The 16879-nt window shown below is 50.2% G+C and overlaps 1 protein-coding gene across 1 annotated transcript in view; it reads right to left on the bottom strand.

Moving 5' to 3' along the window:
• Positions 1–16449, bottom strand: part of CCDC3 (coiled-coil domain containing 3) — a 47063-nt gene extending 30614 nt beyond the window's left edge. Inside the window, exons 1-2 of the mRNA XM_086474684.1 lie at positions 16043–16449; positions 14889–15063 (exon numbers count right to left, since the gene is read on the bottom strand). Of these exons, the coding sequence (XP_086330810.1) occupies positions 14889–15063; positions 16043–16449 (582 nt within the window). The remainder of the gene's footprint in view (positions 1–14888; positions 15064–16042) is intronic.
• Positions 16450–16879: the final 430 nt, after the last annotated feature.

Genomic DNA, 16879 nt, shown 5'->3' with positions numbered 1-16879 from the left:
GATCGTGAAGTGTTCACTGAACTCTGGCAAAACGTGCCTGAGCCTAAAACATGTAAAATGGCAGAAACCAAATCACCAATGGTAGCAATAAGCCTTCCCTGGGGTCTTCTTAAAACTGTTCGTTTCCAATCCATGGGCTTTTCCCAACATCAGCATTCATGTCCAGCATGGCTGTAGCTGTCTGAAGGGCCCAGGGAACTTGCAAGTGATTTTTAGAAAAATTCACCTCCAGGCTGTCTTTTCAAATCCAGCTGATGGAGGGGGGCTGTGGATGCTATCTAGTACCTCCTGGAGCTGCTCAGCCATAGCGTGGGGGATCTAAATCTTCTCCAGAGGGAGCAAGTCACTGATGTTACCACAGCCATCCAGTCTGAGGAAAAAGTGGACAGAGACAGAGCACTCTGAAACTCTATATAATCATTCCCAGAGCCATGTCATGACCAGTGCAATGGATCTTCCTGCAGAGGAAGGCAGCAAAAGGAGAATGTCTTCTTCTGACCAAGAGATCCACTGCAATCTCCCAGCTTGACCCAAGCCTTGTAAATGATGGAGATTTCACCACATCAGTTGGCTACACATTTCAGTGGTTTATTTCCTCATTTCCTATTTGCATTTGGGTTTTTTAAAATTTTCTCTCATTTACAGCTGTTATTTTTTCTTCATCTCTGCTTACAGATAGCTCCCCAACAGAGGTACTTACAGACCAAGAATCCAAGAATAAGCTGCCTGTTTCCTTCCCACAGACAAGCCACATACACAGAGATTCTCACTTTAAGGCACCTTTTATAGATCATGAAAAAAACCTCTCCCATCCATCTGAGACCTCAGAGCTCTTTTAAAGCATGGGCTGGCATCTGGCAGAGGATCCCCCATGACCACTGTGGCTAAGCCCCTTCCTCATTATCCCTCATCTTCCACACCGCAAGATGATGCTTTTAAGGTGGAAAAGAGCTTTCCTGCTCTGCAATGACATGGAGGATTTTGAGTGGATGTGGCTGCTAAGTTGATGCTTCAAAGGCTCTAAAACAGGATTTCTTTCCCCATGAAATGGGAATGGGGACTTACACATCTGAATTTCTATTCCTGTCCTCAGCCAATGTCAGTACAAGCTGTTCCTCCACTTTGACTTTTCTTCCACCAGGTAGACAGTGATGAAGTCGTGCGAAGAAGTCCTAGGGCAATGAAGAAATATTTCAGGGCCCTGGGACAACAGGTCAAGGGAGCGGGAGTGCAAGTTGTGTTCTCCTCTATGCTTCTAGTTGAGGGGAATGATGAGGTAGTAACCGAAAGAGCCAGCAGATGAATGCCAGGCTCCGAGACTGGTGCCAACAGCAGGGCTTTGGATTCTTTGATCATGGATTGATTTTCAAGACACAAGGCCTGCTGTCAACAGATGGGAAAAGCTTATCTTATAGGGGGAAGAGGGTCCTAGGACAAGAGCTAGCAGGGCTCGTTAACAGAGCTTTAAACTAGATTTAAAGGTGGATGGGGATGTATCTGGGCCTGCCAGAGAGGCACCTGGGGGTAGTAGCTTAGTACTCGTGAGGCAGCATACTAGTATTTCTGAGAAGCAAAAGGCCTACCACCCCTCGAGGGTGAAATCTATATGCTCATCTCCCTTCCTGAAATGCTTCTATACTAATGCACACAGCACGGGGAATAAGCAGGAAGAGGTGGAGGTCTGTGTGTGGTCACAGGGCCATGATCTCATTGCGATTAATGAGACATAGTGGGACAGCTCACATGATTGGAATGCTGTCATGGAGGGCTAGGTACTCTTTAGGAAGACAGGGCAACTGGGCAAGGTGGGGGAGTTGTTGTTTATGTGAGAGAGCACCTGGAGTGTATCGAGCTCTGCCGAGGGGGGGATGACAACCAAGTTGAGAGCTTATGGGTAAGAATTAGGGGGCAGGCTAACATGGGAGACATTGTTGTGGGCATTTACTATAGGGTACCTGATCAAGATGAGGAGATGGATGAAGCTTCCTACAGACAGCTGGAAGCAGCCTCACAATCACAGGCCCTGGTCCTCATGGGGGACTTCAGTCACCCTGATATTTGCTGGATAAGTAACACAGCCAAGCACTCACAGTCCAAGAGGTTCCTGCAAAACACTGATGATAATTTTTTGACTCGGATGGTGGAGGAACCAACGAGGAGAGGCGCGCTGCTAGATCTCATACTAACAAACAAAGAAGGACTGGTCAGGGATGTGAAGACTGAAGGGGGCAGCCTTGGCTGTAGTGACCATGGGATGGTGGAGTTCAGGATCCTGTGTGGAAGAAGCAGGGCAATCAGTAGGATCACAACCCTGGACTTCAAGAGAGCTAACTTTAGCAACTTCAAAGACCTACTTGGAGAAATCCCATGGGCTAGGGTTCTAGAAGGTAGGGGGGGCCAAGAGAGCTTGTTGCTATTCAAGCACCACTTCCTCCAAGCCCAAAACTGATGCATCCCTATGACAAAGAAATTGAGCAAAGAGGCAGAAGGCCTGCTTGGAGGAGCAAGGAGCTTCTGGAAAAATTCAAAGGGAAGAAGGAGGTTTACAACATCTGGAAAAAGGGACTAGCCCCTTGGGAGGAATATAGAAATATCATCAGAGTATGCAGGGCTGCAATGAGGAAGGCTAAGGCCTGTTTGGAATTAAGTCTGGCTAGGGACATCAAAGACAATAAGAAGGGATTCTTCAAATACATCAGTAGCAAAAGGAAGACCAGTGAAAATGTGGGCCTCCTGCCGAACGAGGCAGGTGCCCTGATGACAGAGGATATGGAGAAGGATGAGTTACTGAATGCCTTCTTCGCCTCAGTCTTTACTGCTAAGGCTGGTCCTCAGGAATCCCAGACCTCGGAGGCAGGAAAGGAAGTCTGGAGGAAGGAAGACTGCCCCTTGGTTGAGGAGGATTGGGTTAGGGATCTCTTAGCTGGACTGGACACTCACAAATCCATGAGCCCCAATGGGATGCACCCGTGAGTGATGAAGGAGCCAGCAGATGTTATTGCTAAGCCTCTCTCCATCATCTTTGACAGGTCATGGAGGACAGGAGAGGTGCCTGAGGACTGGAGTAACTAGTGGTGTTCCCCAGGGGTCAGTGCTGTGTCCAGTCTTATTCAATATATTGACCAATGACCTGGAAGAAGGGACAGGGTGCACCCTCAGCAAATTTGCTGATGACACAAAACTGGCAGGAGTGGCTGATACACCAGAAGGCTGTGCTGGCGTTCAGCGAGACCTGGACAGGCTGGAGAGCTGGGCGGGGAGAAATTTAATGAAATACAACAAGGGCAAGTGTAGGGTCCTGCACCTGGGGAGGAATAACCCCATGCACCAGTACAGGCTGGGGACTGACCTGCTGGAGAGCAGCTCTGTGGAGAAGAACCTGGGAGTCCTGGTGGACAGCAAGTGGACCATGAGCCAGCAATGTGCCTTTGTGGCCAAGAAGGCCAATGGTATCCTGGGACGCATCAAGAAGAGTGTGGCCAGCAGGTCGAGGGAGGTTCTCCTCCCCCTCGACTCTGCCCTGGTAAGGACTCCCTCATCTGGAGTCCTGTGTCCAGTTCTGGACCCCTCAGTTCAAAAGAGACAGGAAACTACGGGAGAGAGTCCAGTGGAGGGCTACGAAGATAATGAGAGGTCTGGAGCATCTCTCTTAGGAGGAAAGGCTGAGAGACCTGGGGCTCTTTAGCCTGGAGAAGAGAAGGCTGAGAGGGGACCTTATCAATGCTCACAAATATCTAAAGGGCGGGGGTCAAGAGGATGGGGCCAGGCTCTTCTCAGTGGTGCCCAGTGACAGGATAAGGGGCAACGGGCACAAACTGGAGCACAGGAAGTTCCACCTGAACATGAAGAAAAACTTCTTTACATTGAGTGTGGCAGAGCCCTGGCACAGGCTGCCCAGGGAGGTTGTGGCGTCTCCTTCCCTGGAGATATTCAAAACCCACCTGGACATGTTCCTGTGTGACCTGCTGTAGGTGAACCTGCTTTAGCAGGGGGGTTGGACTAGATGATCTCCAGAGGTCCCTCCCAACCCCGACCATTCTGTGATTCTATGATTCTATGATTCCTTTCTCTTCCCTACTACCATCGAGTTAAGCAACTAACTGGATGTTTTCCACAATAAAAAACATAATCGAAAACATCCAGAAGAACATAATTGTGTTCAGACCCTGTCTAAAGGCTCTGGAAAGACAAAAAGCAAGCCAAACAAATGAATGTGCTTTGAAATGGGTATACAGTGAAAACAAATGGAGGTGATAAACTCATTGCATTTTGAGGCAACGTGAAGAAGGAAGCCAGATTTCATATGACCAACATGCTTTGGTTTGAACAAACAAACCCCAGCTGCTGATGTGTTACCCATCTGAACATATCTCCTTATTCAAAGTACGGCACTGCCTGTGCAACAAGGCTGGAAGTCACGGAGCAGAAAGGGGAAGAGCACAGGATTTAGACAAATAAGTTTACAGACAGAAAAAGTGTTCAGACAGTTGCTTGGGTCGAAGAGAATTGCCTCCACTGGACTGGGATACAGAGCTTAACACACCTGCCTTGCTTTTATCATCTGCAGAATGGGATTATTGTCCTGCTGCCCCTGCATGGTGATGAAGACGGGTCAGTGAGGACAACAATATGTAAGTACTAGCTTGCATTTTAGTCCCACATCTTGCCTCATCATAAACACTGCACTCACTTACATTCCTCCTGCAGTAGCTAGTACTTCTACTGGTTCCTCACTGATCTAGGAAATGCAAAAATACTGCAGAACAAGTCCATTAAGTGTTTTCAGATGTCAGAAATATTTTTTTGCTTGCTTGCTCTTAACTTTTTGGGGCAGAAATTCAGACCCAGCTTTCTAGGCGTATTATTTCACCTTCGCATTATACAGTGTCGTGGAAACCTGCTTCTCCCTCAGTATATTTTTCCCTACCATCATTCATTTTACAGATAACTGGACTAACAGTTGTAGCACCATTCTTCCAAAAAAAAATCACGAATTGGGGCAGCAAAAGGAGGCAGTCACTGCATCAGCTGCCAGAGGCACCTGCAATGATTTGAGCAGCAACCAGCTGCAACTGGTCATACCAAAACTGTATCCTCCCAGTCCCTCAAAACCAGCCGCTTTGGTTTGTCACTTCATATTAGCTGCTGTAAGGGGCTGCGTGCTTCCAGGGCCAGCAGCAAAGCCAAGCCTGGCACTACATGGCCTCTCCTGGCCAAGTGCAACGGGGCAAGGACACTTCTCCAGGGAAATTTGGCTGGCGGAGGCAGGACAGGCTTTAAAAGGCTCCGTCTGTAGCTTCCATTAGGGATTTGAACTAGAGCTGCCTCAGAGCCAACTTGGCTTGCTGTTTGTGAAAATAAACATCAAAATGCATGGGCAAGGAGAAAATACAGCCCAAATTGAAAGATCTCTTCTCCCTTCAAGTCGCAATGGCTGACCTGGTTACAGGCAGCATTACAGGTGTCCTATCTGCCAGCTGCCAGATGGATTTTGGTGGCTGTTAATTTTAATAAACATTTTGCTCTACCTTTGTCTGTATCTATCTCACAGGTGGGTCGGGAGAGAGAGAGAAGTGGAAAGAAAAGACTTTTCCCTGGATTCAAGGTCGAGAAACACAAAGGATGGATTTGCGCGTACAAAAACACCTAACACATCCACAGGCTCACAGATTTACAGACGGTCTTGGTGACTCCCAAAATTGGATCGAACAACAGAGAATTTGGGGCCATCTCTCATTCATTTTGGCTGCTTTTGACCCAGAAAACTTGCCTGAAACTCATTCTGAATGTGTTCCCCGAAACAGCTGGCCCAAACCAAGGTCTAGGAAAATCCAAGCAGATGAAGAGCCAGGTGCACCCAGCTCAGACGTTTGCTTCCCCCTCCTGTTCTCAACCCGATCAAAAGCAGTGAAGTAGTCCCAGTGGGTTACTGCGAGCAAGGTGCCAGGAGTCATATCTGAGCATTTTACAGCAGCTCTCAGGCTAAGCCAATACCTCCACTCTCTGAGGTTGAAAAATTTGGGGACAAGTATGAATAACAAGCACAAGTGAATCAAAAAACACCCATGATCTGCTTTGGACTGCACATTTTGTTTTGCCTTGGATTAGTAAGATAATACATCCACCTTACAAAAACACCAGCCTTAACTCTTCTCCTTGGAGACCAGGTCCCACGTACCCAGGGGAGCACCTTGAGTACAGGAACCTGTGTCAAGGAAGGTGATTTGGCCATGGACACAAGCACTTTCGAGCACATGTTGCCCTACACCACTTCATTTCCCAGCTCCAGTAACTGCCCAGGTCCCCACCAGCTGCCTTCCCTTGCCAGCTAGTGCTTCCCCCCTTCGCGGTCCATGTGCGGTGGGACGTCCTCTCTCACCTTCCCATGGTGAGGAGTTCATAAACAGCAGGTCAGGGCAGAAAAGCAGAGGAATCACCAAATTGCTTACACACAGGGAAAGAGACAAGGGACCGAAGTCAGCTTCCTGATAGCTTCTTGTTGTTACTTGTCCTGTGCCAGTGTCACCTCCAGAGGGTATGGATGAGTGGTCCACCTCTACAGCGCTGCAATTCCCTGCCCACCTTCACATGCGGGTTCTCAGGGGGGCTAGCTTTCAAACTTCCCCAGAGGGAGGTATCTCCCACCTCAGCCACTTCTGTGCTAACACAGAGGGAATGTGACTGGCTCAACAAAAGTCCATCTATCCTACCTGCCCCAAGACAACAGCAGCGACATCCTACCTGTGCTGCACACTATGGAGTTAGTCGCAGCCAGGTAGCTGTATCTTCCCGACATGACTGGGAAACGCATTGCCTTGGCCCTTGGCTGGGCGTCAGCGGTCAGGGGCTTCCAAAAAAATCTTTGTCCAGCTAAGTAAACACTGTAGCAGGATTTGTGCTCAGCAGCACCACTGCAGGTCTTTCAACCACCTCTGGGCTGGAAACCCCAAGGGTAGAGCACCCCTCCAGGCAGCCTTGGATCTGAAACACAGGAGGGACAACGGGTCCTTCTTTGTGTGTCTCAATGTGCAGAGCCCACAACTATCAACTGCCTCTGTGGCCACCAGCAGTTTCCCACCCCTGTGGCAGAGGCAGAAGACGGAGAACTGAAAAGGTGTCCTTGGGCCGGGGTCAGATGCCTGCACACCACCAAGTTCATGTACCGCAGCAGATAGCCTCATGCCACGAAATCCAGGATGATTTAGTGCATTTGGCAAAACTTCTTTAAAGTGTGGCTCTGGGTAATTAAAAGCAGCCTGGAGCTATGTGGGTCTTCATTCATTGCCAGTTCCTGGAAGGATTGCTGTTTTGCCCTTCAGAGGAGTCAGCCATGTACACACACGCACATACCCACAGCTGTCTAGGCATTTCCTTGCTTGGTGGGCTGGAAACCGGATATTTTTAAGGATATTGTGTACTTGGATGTGCCTGAGACATAGTCAAAGCGAGCTGTGCTCTGTAGTAATCTGAATTGCTTGATAGGGAGCAAGTTGGTTCAGACTCATTCACCAGGAGCTGGGACACTGATCTGGGATTTCCCTCACCTTGTGCTGCACCCATGTTGGTACCAGGAGGGTGCGAAGTGGGAGCCTCACCTCAGCAGCTCCCCACCGGTCATGGCTGCCAGTGGGGAAGAGTTCAGATGGGTGGGGAAAAGCTCCTTACTCAACCCCAAATTCAGACTGTTCACAGCCAATATCAAATCCAAGGCTCCCATGCGACCTCAGGTCATCCCTCCTGCATTGTACATGGCAGTCAGCCAACCTGCCTCCCAACACAGGGGTAGGTGCCTCTAAGAGACACCCTAAAACCAGAGAAATTTCCCCATTTTTCTCCTGGGAAGCATTCAGAACACCTTCTGCGTGCTATAAATATGACAAAGACCATAAGCAACTGAATCAACCTGTGGATATGACTATTGTGTACTCCTTTGTGATCTTTTATTCTGTATTTTAGCAGCCTGTGTGTGCATGTAGGAAGACAGAAAACTGATAGGGAGATGCCAGTCAGACCTCTAAGAGTCCCCTACCACAGCCTGGGTGGGAAGGTTTGGAAATGAGTCAATACCATTTCTATGCCAAAAGACTCTCGGGGATGTTACCCAACTGTCTCGTGGTCTTCCCTTATCCAAGAGACTTGTCAGCAGTTCTCCATTTCATCTAATATTGCTTACATGTATTCAAATTAAACACAGATCGTAGGGAGGGGGTACGCTCTGGGTGTGCTTCTGGGAGGCAAACAAAAGCGCTGTAAATCACTATTAAAACAACCCAGAAGCAATGTATACTTTCTATCATGCTATTAGGCTAATGGAGCAACAACTCTTCTAACAAATGGCAGAGCAAGAAACCAAACGTAAAACAAGATTTTCAAACCTCTATATATTGGACCTTACGTTCAGCTATTTCAAGGTCTTCTTGCCCTGCCCTTGCCCCATAGCACTGTTTTGAACTAAGAATATTTTCTATTTCCCGAGTGACTTAGGACCAGAGAAGGGAGGATCCTTTATGCAGCTCGTGCCACAAGCAAACACAAAAGGCCAGTACATGTGAATTTAAACTGTCTTAACCAAGCCAGGCCGGTGCTTGCTCTTTTCCAGACCAGTCCTTCCCTTAAAACTGCTGGCTCTGGACTCCACAACCAGCATTTTCCAGTCCTGCAATTTGTCTCCCAGCACTTGGTGCAGAGAAGAAACTTCTCAAGAGCAGAGGTTCTTAACTTTTAAAAGAGAAAAACCAAGTTGCTTTTTCATTCTGTCTCAGGGGATACTACAGATGAAATTTCAGGTGAAATCCATTACAGTTATCCGTTGTTTTTTCTAGTGGCCAGGCTTTGCATGATTCACATAGCGGAGTCACCTTCAGCATCACCAGTGTCCATCTCAGCCACAACAGGAAGAGCTCTGGTCCCTGCATCCAAGGCAGCTTGAGCTCTCTCCAGAGATGCCACAGGCCTGTCTCCAGCAGATATCTAGCCATGATACAATTTAATCACTGTCCAGACTTAAAATCAGGGAGGTCAGAAAACTTATGGGGACTTCCTCAACTTTCTTTCTTCTTTTCCCCTCTCCGGAGCACGTTGCCAGGGGAGATGGATCAAAACAGGTCCCACAAGCCCTACTTTGGTAGCCCAAAAAGCTTTTGTGTAAGTGGCGATTTCTCTGTGATTTAAGCCCTGCTGGTCCTGTGAAGTGTCACTGAATGAGACCTGCTACCATCCACCCAGTTGAGAGCATCAGGGCAGAGACAGGCTGGGGCCATTGCTGAGCAAATGGGCTGCTGCCCACAGGTGGGTTCAGGGAATGATCCAGCCCAGTGGCTCCCAGTTCATGCACATAGCCATTGCTAAAATACAAATAGTTCTGAAACTATTTCCTCTACTTCTGCAGAGGAAGAAAGCCATTTAATTTAATTTTTGCTTTGCATAATAATGACAAGGCCATTTATGCAATTACACTGCTTTTCTTATCCAGTTTGCTTTCCAGCTGCTCCAAAGCCTTGCAGGTGTCCTAATCAGGACATCAGGTTGTTAGAGCAGCCAAAGTGCCACTGGAGGAGAGTACTCAGTCCCAAAGATGCTGAGCAGATATTAGTAGACTGCCCTGCTAACCCACTAATTATCTTGCTTTTTATTTGGGACACTGACTACCTCATAAAAGCTTTATTATTACCCAGATAAATGTCTTGAGCCTCTCAGAAGGTAAGTCCATTCATCCAAATCAATTGAAGTAACAGTGTGTTTGTGGCTCTGATGCTTAGGAGGAGGAGAGGCAATGCAGGGAGCAAGGCTTAATAAAAGACATAATCACCCCCTGCAATCTTGCCAGGCTTAACTGAAGTTATTGGACTCCTTAAATTCCACTGGCTTTATCACAGCACTAGTGCTTTCACATTTGCCCATGACTGATTTGACAAACCACTGTTAATTCCCACTTTATGATGCACATGGAGTCATTTTGCAACTCTCCTGTGTAAAAAAAGGGGAGGAAGGTGCCCTGCAAACCACTGCATGGCCCCAGGTCGTGAGCACCTCTGCAGCTCACAGCGAGCTCCAACGAAGGCAGAATACATTTCCCTATCAACCTGTTGACAAAATCAGGAGTTAAAACCTCTCTGAATAATAAATAACGACAAGTGCTGTTTGACACTTTTGTAGACCTTATTATCACTAGATCTCGAGTCCCTTTGGTGTAATCCCTCATGTGCAGACAAGGCAATGAGGTCTTATTCGAGAGATCGCACCACCCTGCAGAAGGTTAAGTCAGGAGGAGAAATTTTGCACTAAAATGGTAAAACTGCAGGGGAGCAAGATTTCAATCCCAACCCACTGTATCACCCTCAGGCTTAGCAGCAGGCACTGTGAGAGGGGGGAAACCGCAGGGACGATTCCCACCTCCCAGCTTGAGCAAGTAGAAATCAACCCCCTGTGTGTAGAAAAGTGTCATTTATCACTTAGCCATAAAAAAAAATTGTCACGAGAAAGAGGCATCGGCACATATGGATGATCTCTGGGTCTTCGGGATTTTCCTGTTCCCCCTTGCCATCCCTGGAGGAGGCTGCTGGCTGCACCACCAAATGCTCAAACCTATCTCCCCCAAAAAAAAGAGTCTGACCCCTTGGACTCCTTTTGAGCAAGAAAAGGTCATAAGGCTGCTCCCTAAAAGTACCAAGAATGAAACACCAGCACCACCAGCTGCACTGGAGAATAACAGGGCAGCACACAGGGGTTTGTGAGCAATTTTAGGGGCACTAGGGGAAGCAGGGGGTAAAAGAAAAGGGATGTCTGGGGTGGCTTCCTGAGGCAGGGGTGACCTGGAGGCTGCACGCCGGCCGGCACAGGACAACCTGGCATGCCCACGTAGGAGGCTGTCAGACTTCACAAACTCTTTGTTACATCTGTGGGTCTTCCCTCAGGGGGTCAACATGAGACTTGGGTAAAAAACATGGAGCTTTTAAGAATTTTAATTAGGTTTTTATTACTTCTTAATTGCTCCTTTCTTTAATAAAAACACCTTATTAAAAGAAAATTGCTGTGACTGCAAGATTCCTTGGATAGGCGAATACTGCATTTCTCCCAGGGGCAGAGGGTGGGAAGAATCGACTAAAACTGTAACTACAAAAGGGAAAGTGAAGCATTCCTGTGTTATTATCTCCACCAACATCAGCTCTGGGACTAGGCCAAACCTGGGACCCAGGTACCTGCAATGTGCTGCAAGAAGGGGCCCCTTGCTCTGCAAGAAGTTCCCACCGCTCATAACCAAGACAGCTCCAACCCAAGCCTGGTGGGAACTTGGGCTTTTAGCAACAACCATGCGGAAACTGTGGCGACAGCAAGCCAGAGTAAAGCTGGAGGTCTGCAAACATCACTAAGGGGCTGTGAGAAAAGTCAGGATGGAGCCAAATTAACTACTGCCTCTGCAAACCTGGAAGCCAAAATGCAAATGCCTAAAGAAACGCCAGCCAGAGCTACTGCTGCTGTCCAGAGTGGCCAGAACAAGCACCTGAGTGAATTTATGAGGCTGTGGGGTTATTGGAAAACTATGGAAAGCAGCATCTGGCCCTCAGCCCGGACTGCAAGGGGCTTAAAAACGCAGCTGGAATTAGCTTCCAGTGACAGCAGTAGGCCCAGGATGTAGAATGTATTATCCCCAGCGAGATGTGCCTTGGATCTGGCCTCCTCTCACCATGTGCCATGGGGTTTTCTGAAAACTAAAAGGACTTTCCTGCGATGGAAAAGGCAGGTTGTGCATCCCAGTGCACGGAGGAGTTCCTGCACATCTCTGCTCACTTTTGCATCATCAGACACGTTGGCTCAGTGGAAGAGAAGGAGCTGTTAGAATTTTCCTCATTTCATCCATTAGGACAGCCCAGAAGAGGCTGCCTGCATGCAAGGAGCGCTGCAGAGAGAAGAGGCCGAGCAGGAGGACAGCACATCCACAGTCGCCTTTGGGTCCCCCACTCCATGGCCGGCCCAGGCACACCCCACAGAAGGGACCTCTCCCTGGGAGCAGCATTACCTGAGGCTAAAGACGTACACCCATCACAGGGCTCTCTCACCCCAGAGCTATGAACATGAATTACTCATTGCAACTGCACATGCTTCCAGTACCGAATTCTCCCTTAAAATGTGCACCCCAGAAATAGATCAAGAATAGGGCACAGGGCCATGAGCAAACACAGGGATTCAAAAAGTCTTTTGGACTACAGGATCCAGCTGTAAACGGGAGATTTCATCACTCCTTTATTCCACACCTACTGGGGCACATTGCTTTTTGACAGTGCCAGTTTTTAAGATGTCCCTGCACGCAGCTGCCCCAAGACCCAGAGGCAGGACCTTACCTACTAACCCCTGGAACCAGACCTTCACCCCAGCTGCCTTCTGCTGTCAGCATCTCCATCTCTTCCCTCCGACTGCACAAAACATCCATGATGGATTTTAACTAGCAGTTCAGGTCAGTACACAGCTGCTAGTGAGACCCCCGACTCCTCACTGCAGTGTGAGCTTCATCAGAAGACCCTTTTCTCTCTGTCTAGGTTCTTCACAACTTGACACGATTGCAGATGTCCTCAGGCTCCCTAAAAGACTCTTTTCCAAAAGCTTTAAGAATAATGCCCCAAGTAATCCTGACTTTCTGTGCCACGAAGCCAGAACACACCACAGGTTTGGGCTCGGGAGCCAGCATAGGACAGCTCAGCGGAGCGCATTTGGAAATGAAAATCGCTCACACTGTGATGGGATGCGAGCAGACATTGAGGTGGCAATTTGGGAAGTCACCATTGGATGTGATAAGGCAAAAAGAGTAGCAAAACACTAAAGAGAGCTGCACCCTGGACATGGGTGCCTGCATTGGGAAGAGCTGGAGAACAAACTCGTAATACCAGAAATGCCACCCCCTTCCCAGGCTGCGGCACACAAGCACCAGGAGCTGGTGGTCGGCTGGGCAAACACAGATGCAGGAGCTGAATGGGAGCACAGTCAGCCCAAACTATTTTTAACCGGTGCAGAGGAAGCTTTTACTTTTCATTACGCAGGGGAGACAAAGTGTCCGTCAGTTGCACTGGATTTATTCACTCGACGGGTGGGTGTTGAAGTATGTAAAGCCCCCAGCCCCGGGCTGTGTGACCCACAGCTCTAAACCCCCCCTAGTCCGCTCACAGCTGCGTGGGGTCAGGGAGCGCAACAGCTGAAATGCGCTTTTGATACATGTGCTTTCAGTTGCCCCAGCTTACTCCGGGGATTTCTGCCTTGGGATTTCTATTAAAGCTAACTGGCGAGATTCACTGCTGCCATAAACGAGCACCAAGCCATCCAGATCCCCTACATTCAGCTCAGCGCAGCTAAATAAACAGTGCTGAGGCATCACAAGCAGACACTGGGAGTTGGATCTGGTGGTCCCCCAATGCCACTTTGCTCCCCCAGTGTAAAATCCGTGGATTTGGCAGTGGCAATGCCTTTACTTGCCAAATATGTTGCTTGGGGCACTGGGGAGCCTGTGAGCTGGCAGGGAGGAGGCAGGGCTGAGACCAGGGCTCTCCACCTCCCCCTTCTTGCCCAGCCAGGGTTACGGCTCTGCAATCTGATTGTAAGGTGACTCATTTTCCCTTAAACATCAATTCCTGCTGCTGTCCCCAAATATATATTTGAACGTCACCGTTCCTCACTCCCTCCCCAAAATACCAGCAGTGAGAAAACACTCACTCATGGGGCATCCCAAGGAGCGGGGCTGTGTCACCAGCCAGATGGCCACGCAGCAGCTCAAACTTTTTATGCTGGTGGTCGGCCAGCTGGTGAAAGGAAAGGGCTCAGCCAGCTACCGAGCCACCTCCGTCCATCTCCCAAACAAGCCACTAGTGCATCTGCTGCCGTCTGTAAATACTGTGCCTTGGATGAATCCACAGAAGACACGAGCAGTGACACGTCCTGTCCATCCTGACCTAAAGAGATGCTTAAAATGTTCTCAGCTACCAGTGGAAACCACCAGCCTCATAAAAGAAGGTTTGGCACTGAAACAGCTCTCCAAATTCCACTTTTGCAAATGTATATGCACGTCCAGAACATGCACACACGTAACTGCAGGTTGTTCCTCACTGCCAAGGAAGCGTTTATTAAAATCCTGCATTTATTACACACCCTACAGCTCCGTAAAGGGGATCAGAAGCCACTAACAACAGGCATCGTTGGACTTCCCATGCTAAAAATGTACTTTCTTAAGGGAGGATCGCCTAGAGGGTGAACTACTTGCTGTGGCCTCCCTGGAGAGAAGAAAGAGATATTTCATTCAGCTTGTTCGAAGTAGGTGCCGGCATCATTCAGACGAACCATGCCCTCATCACTCAGACAAAACATGCCCTCAACAGTCTATTTTTCCCTAGCTGCTACAAAGACAGCTTAGGGCGATTAGTTCAGTAGATGTTTATGCTGTTCTGTGGAGTTAGGCAAGAATAATCCCCTACAGTCTGTCACGGTCCAGGCACTGTTCTCACTACATGAGATGAACACAGAAGTAAAAAAGCAAAGCTCTGCTCCTGAACATTTCAGCTGAGGTTAAAGTATGGGGTCTAAAGATAGCATACCCAGGAATGACCTGGGTGGAGTAGGACAGGATCACAAGCAGTGCTGGTTTCCAACCTATTGCTCAGGAACAGGTTGATACCGAGCTTTGCTCAGGGCCATGGGAAGCTAAAGAGCTAACACAGAGGTCAGCGTTGGAAACACCGTTCAATGTCTCCCCACCAGTGTGTTACTTTGCCAGTGATACCACCAAAGGACCAGGAAAATCAGCAACCTGCCGCTCTGCATTCATATACATACATATATATTCGCAAATGACACGGGAATGCCTCTGCCCACTTAGAAAACAAGCCCTGGAGAGCAAATAAACCCCTTACCCGGTTGTCCTCTTGAATCTCCCAGTCACTGGAGAAGCTCAAGACATGCTGTGCCTGCGAGCAGTTAGAGAACTGGAAAAGGCTGGCAAACATCCTTCTGTTCTCCTGGGTGTCCGGGAAAATCGCCTCCTGGAAGTTGACTCCGTGAGGCAGGAGGATGTAGTTCTCATCCATCCTGAAAGACAAATGGCACGGGCAGCCCACTGTGAGGCTGAACAGCACCTTCTCTCCCACAGAAATCACCCGTCGTACTTCAGCCTGGCTCAACAAGTGCCACCGAAGTCACACAGACAGACTTTTAGCTGGCATGTGGCGCTCAGCTCTCATGGCGCTCAGTTGCCAAGATGGCAATTTCCAGCATGGAGGACTGGACCAGGCAGCAGCAGTAAGGACCTAACAAGCTCCTACCACCCTGCAGACACCAGTGAATGCCCGTGAATGAGGGAAATCTATGTTTTGGTCCATGGTTCTTACTGAATTTGCATCACTTTGCCCTTAGTCCTGGAGTTTAAGTACTCCTTCAAGCAGCCAATAAATAACATGTAAAACGCGTTTAAAGATATTGGCACAGATTGAGCTCTAGACAGCATCGAACTGCGTTTTGCTATGCACCCAGTGTAAGAATATACCACGTATTTCAAAACAAGCCCCTGAGTAGTATTTCGCAAACGCTCTTGGATTGAAAGGTCACGGCGATGGCTCCGTTCCCACATTGTGGTTTATTTTCTTATTTTTTCGATGAGCCTAAAGTCAGGATTTGGCAGGCACTTGGAAGAGCCGAGAGAAAGCTACCAGGTGAGTACTTGGGGATGGGTTTGGAACTCTCACGCCGAAGTTCGGCGAACAGGCGCTGGCCTCTCTCCAGCGCCGTGACCGTCCCGCCGTGAAAACGACCGCAGCAGCTCCCCGGGAGCCACCCGAGAGCAGCTCCCTGTCCCTCTGCCCCCCGGCGGTGCCGCAGCATTGGGGTTAGGGTTGGGTTGGGTTTTTTTTTTATCCCGATGAAACAGGGCGCGCAAAGGGGGGGAGCGGCAGCGGGACGGAGCGAAGCCTCCCGGGCTGGGGCGGGCGCGCATCCCCCCGGCGGCGGAGATGCCCCGGAGCCGGGATGCCGACCCCCGCCGCGGGATTTCCCCCCTCATCCCGGGACTCACCGGAGGAAGAAGAAATAAGCGTATCCCTGCATGACGGTGTGCGAGTGGCAGGAGAAGTACCCGAGGCCGGTGAGGTTGAGGCGGGAGCCGGCGGGCACCTCCAGCATGCTGCCCCACGCCTGGTCGCACAGCAGCTCGATCTCGGCCGAATAAAAGAGCCCCCCAGCTCCTTGCTGGGGGCCGGCGGGGGGTCCCCTCTGCCAGGGCAGGTAGTTGTAGGCGCCGTAGGGGTCGGGGTGCAGCGCCAGCACCCTCGCGTAGACGATGATGGCGGCCAGCTCGGCCCGGCAGCCCTCGCTGAGCGGCCGCCACTCGGCCGGCAGCTGGCAGCCCCCCCCGCCGCCCGCCCGCCCCCCCAGCCCCAGCCCCAGCCCCAGCACCAGCAGCGGCAGCAGCGGCGGCGGCATCGCGGGCGGCTCCGCGGCCGGGCGGGCAGGGGAGGGGGGATGGGGGGGGGGGGGGGGGGGGACGGGGGAACGGGGCGGGGGGACGGGGTGGAAGTCCCGGACCCGCTGCGGGATGCCCCGGAGGGTGCGTGGGGGCGGGGGGGACGGGGGGGGATAGAGGCAAAAGGATCAAGGCAGGGAGGCAGCGAGCCGGAGATGCGAAGGGGCAGGGAAGGGAAAGGGAGGGGGTGCGAAGGGACGAGGCGGGGTGTGTGTGTGTGTGTGTGTGTGTGTGTGTGTGTGAAAGTGGAGGCAGGTACCCAAAGGGCTGAGATCCGAGCAGGCAGGGGTGCAAAGATGCGGAGGGTCGAGGGGCAGGGGGTGCGCAGGGGCAGAGCTGTGAGGAGCGGAGATGCGAAGGGGAGGGATGGGAAAAGGCAAAGATGCGAAG

This window comes from Leptosomus discolor, chromosome 1, assembly GCF_034619465.1.
Source record: "Leptosomus discolor isolate bLepDis1 chromosome 1, bLepDis1.hap2, whole genome shotgun sequence".
Classification (NCBI taxonomy): domain Eukaryota; kingdom Metazoa; phylum Chordata; class Aves; order Leptosomiformes; family Leptosomidae; genus Leptosomus; species Leptosomus discolor.
This window is presented reverse-complemented; position numbering and strand designations above follow the sequence as displayed.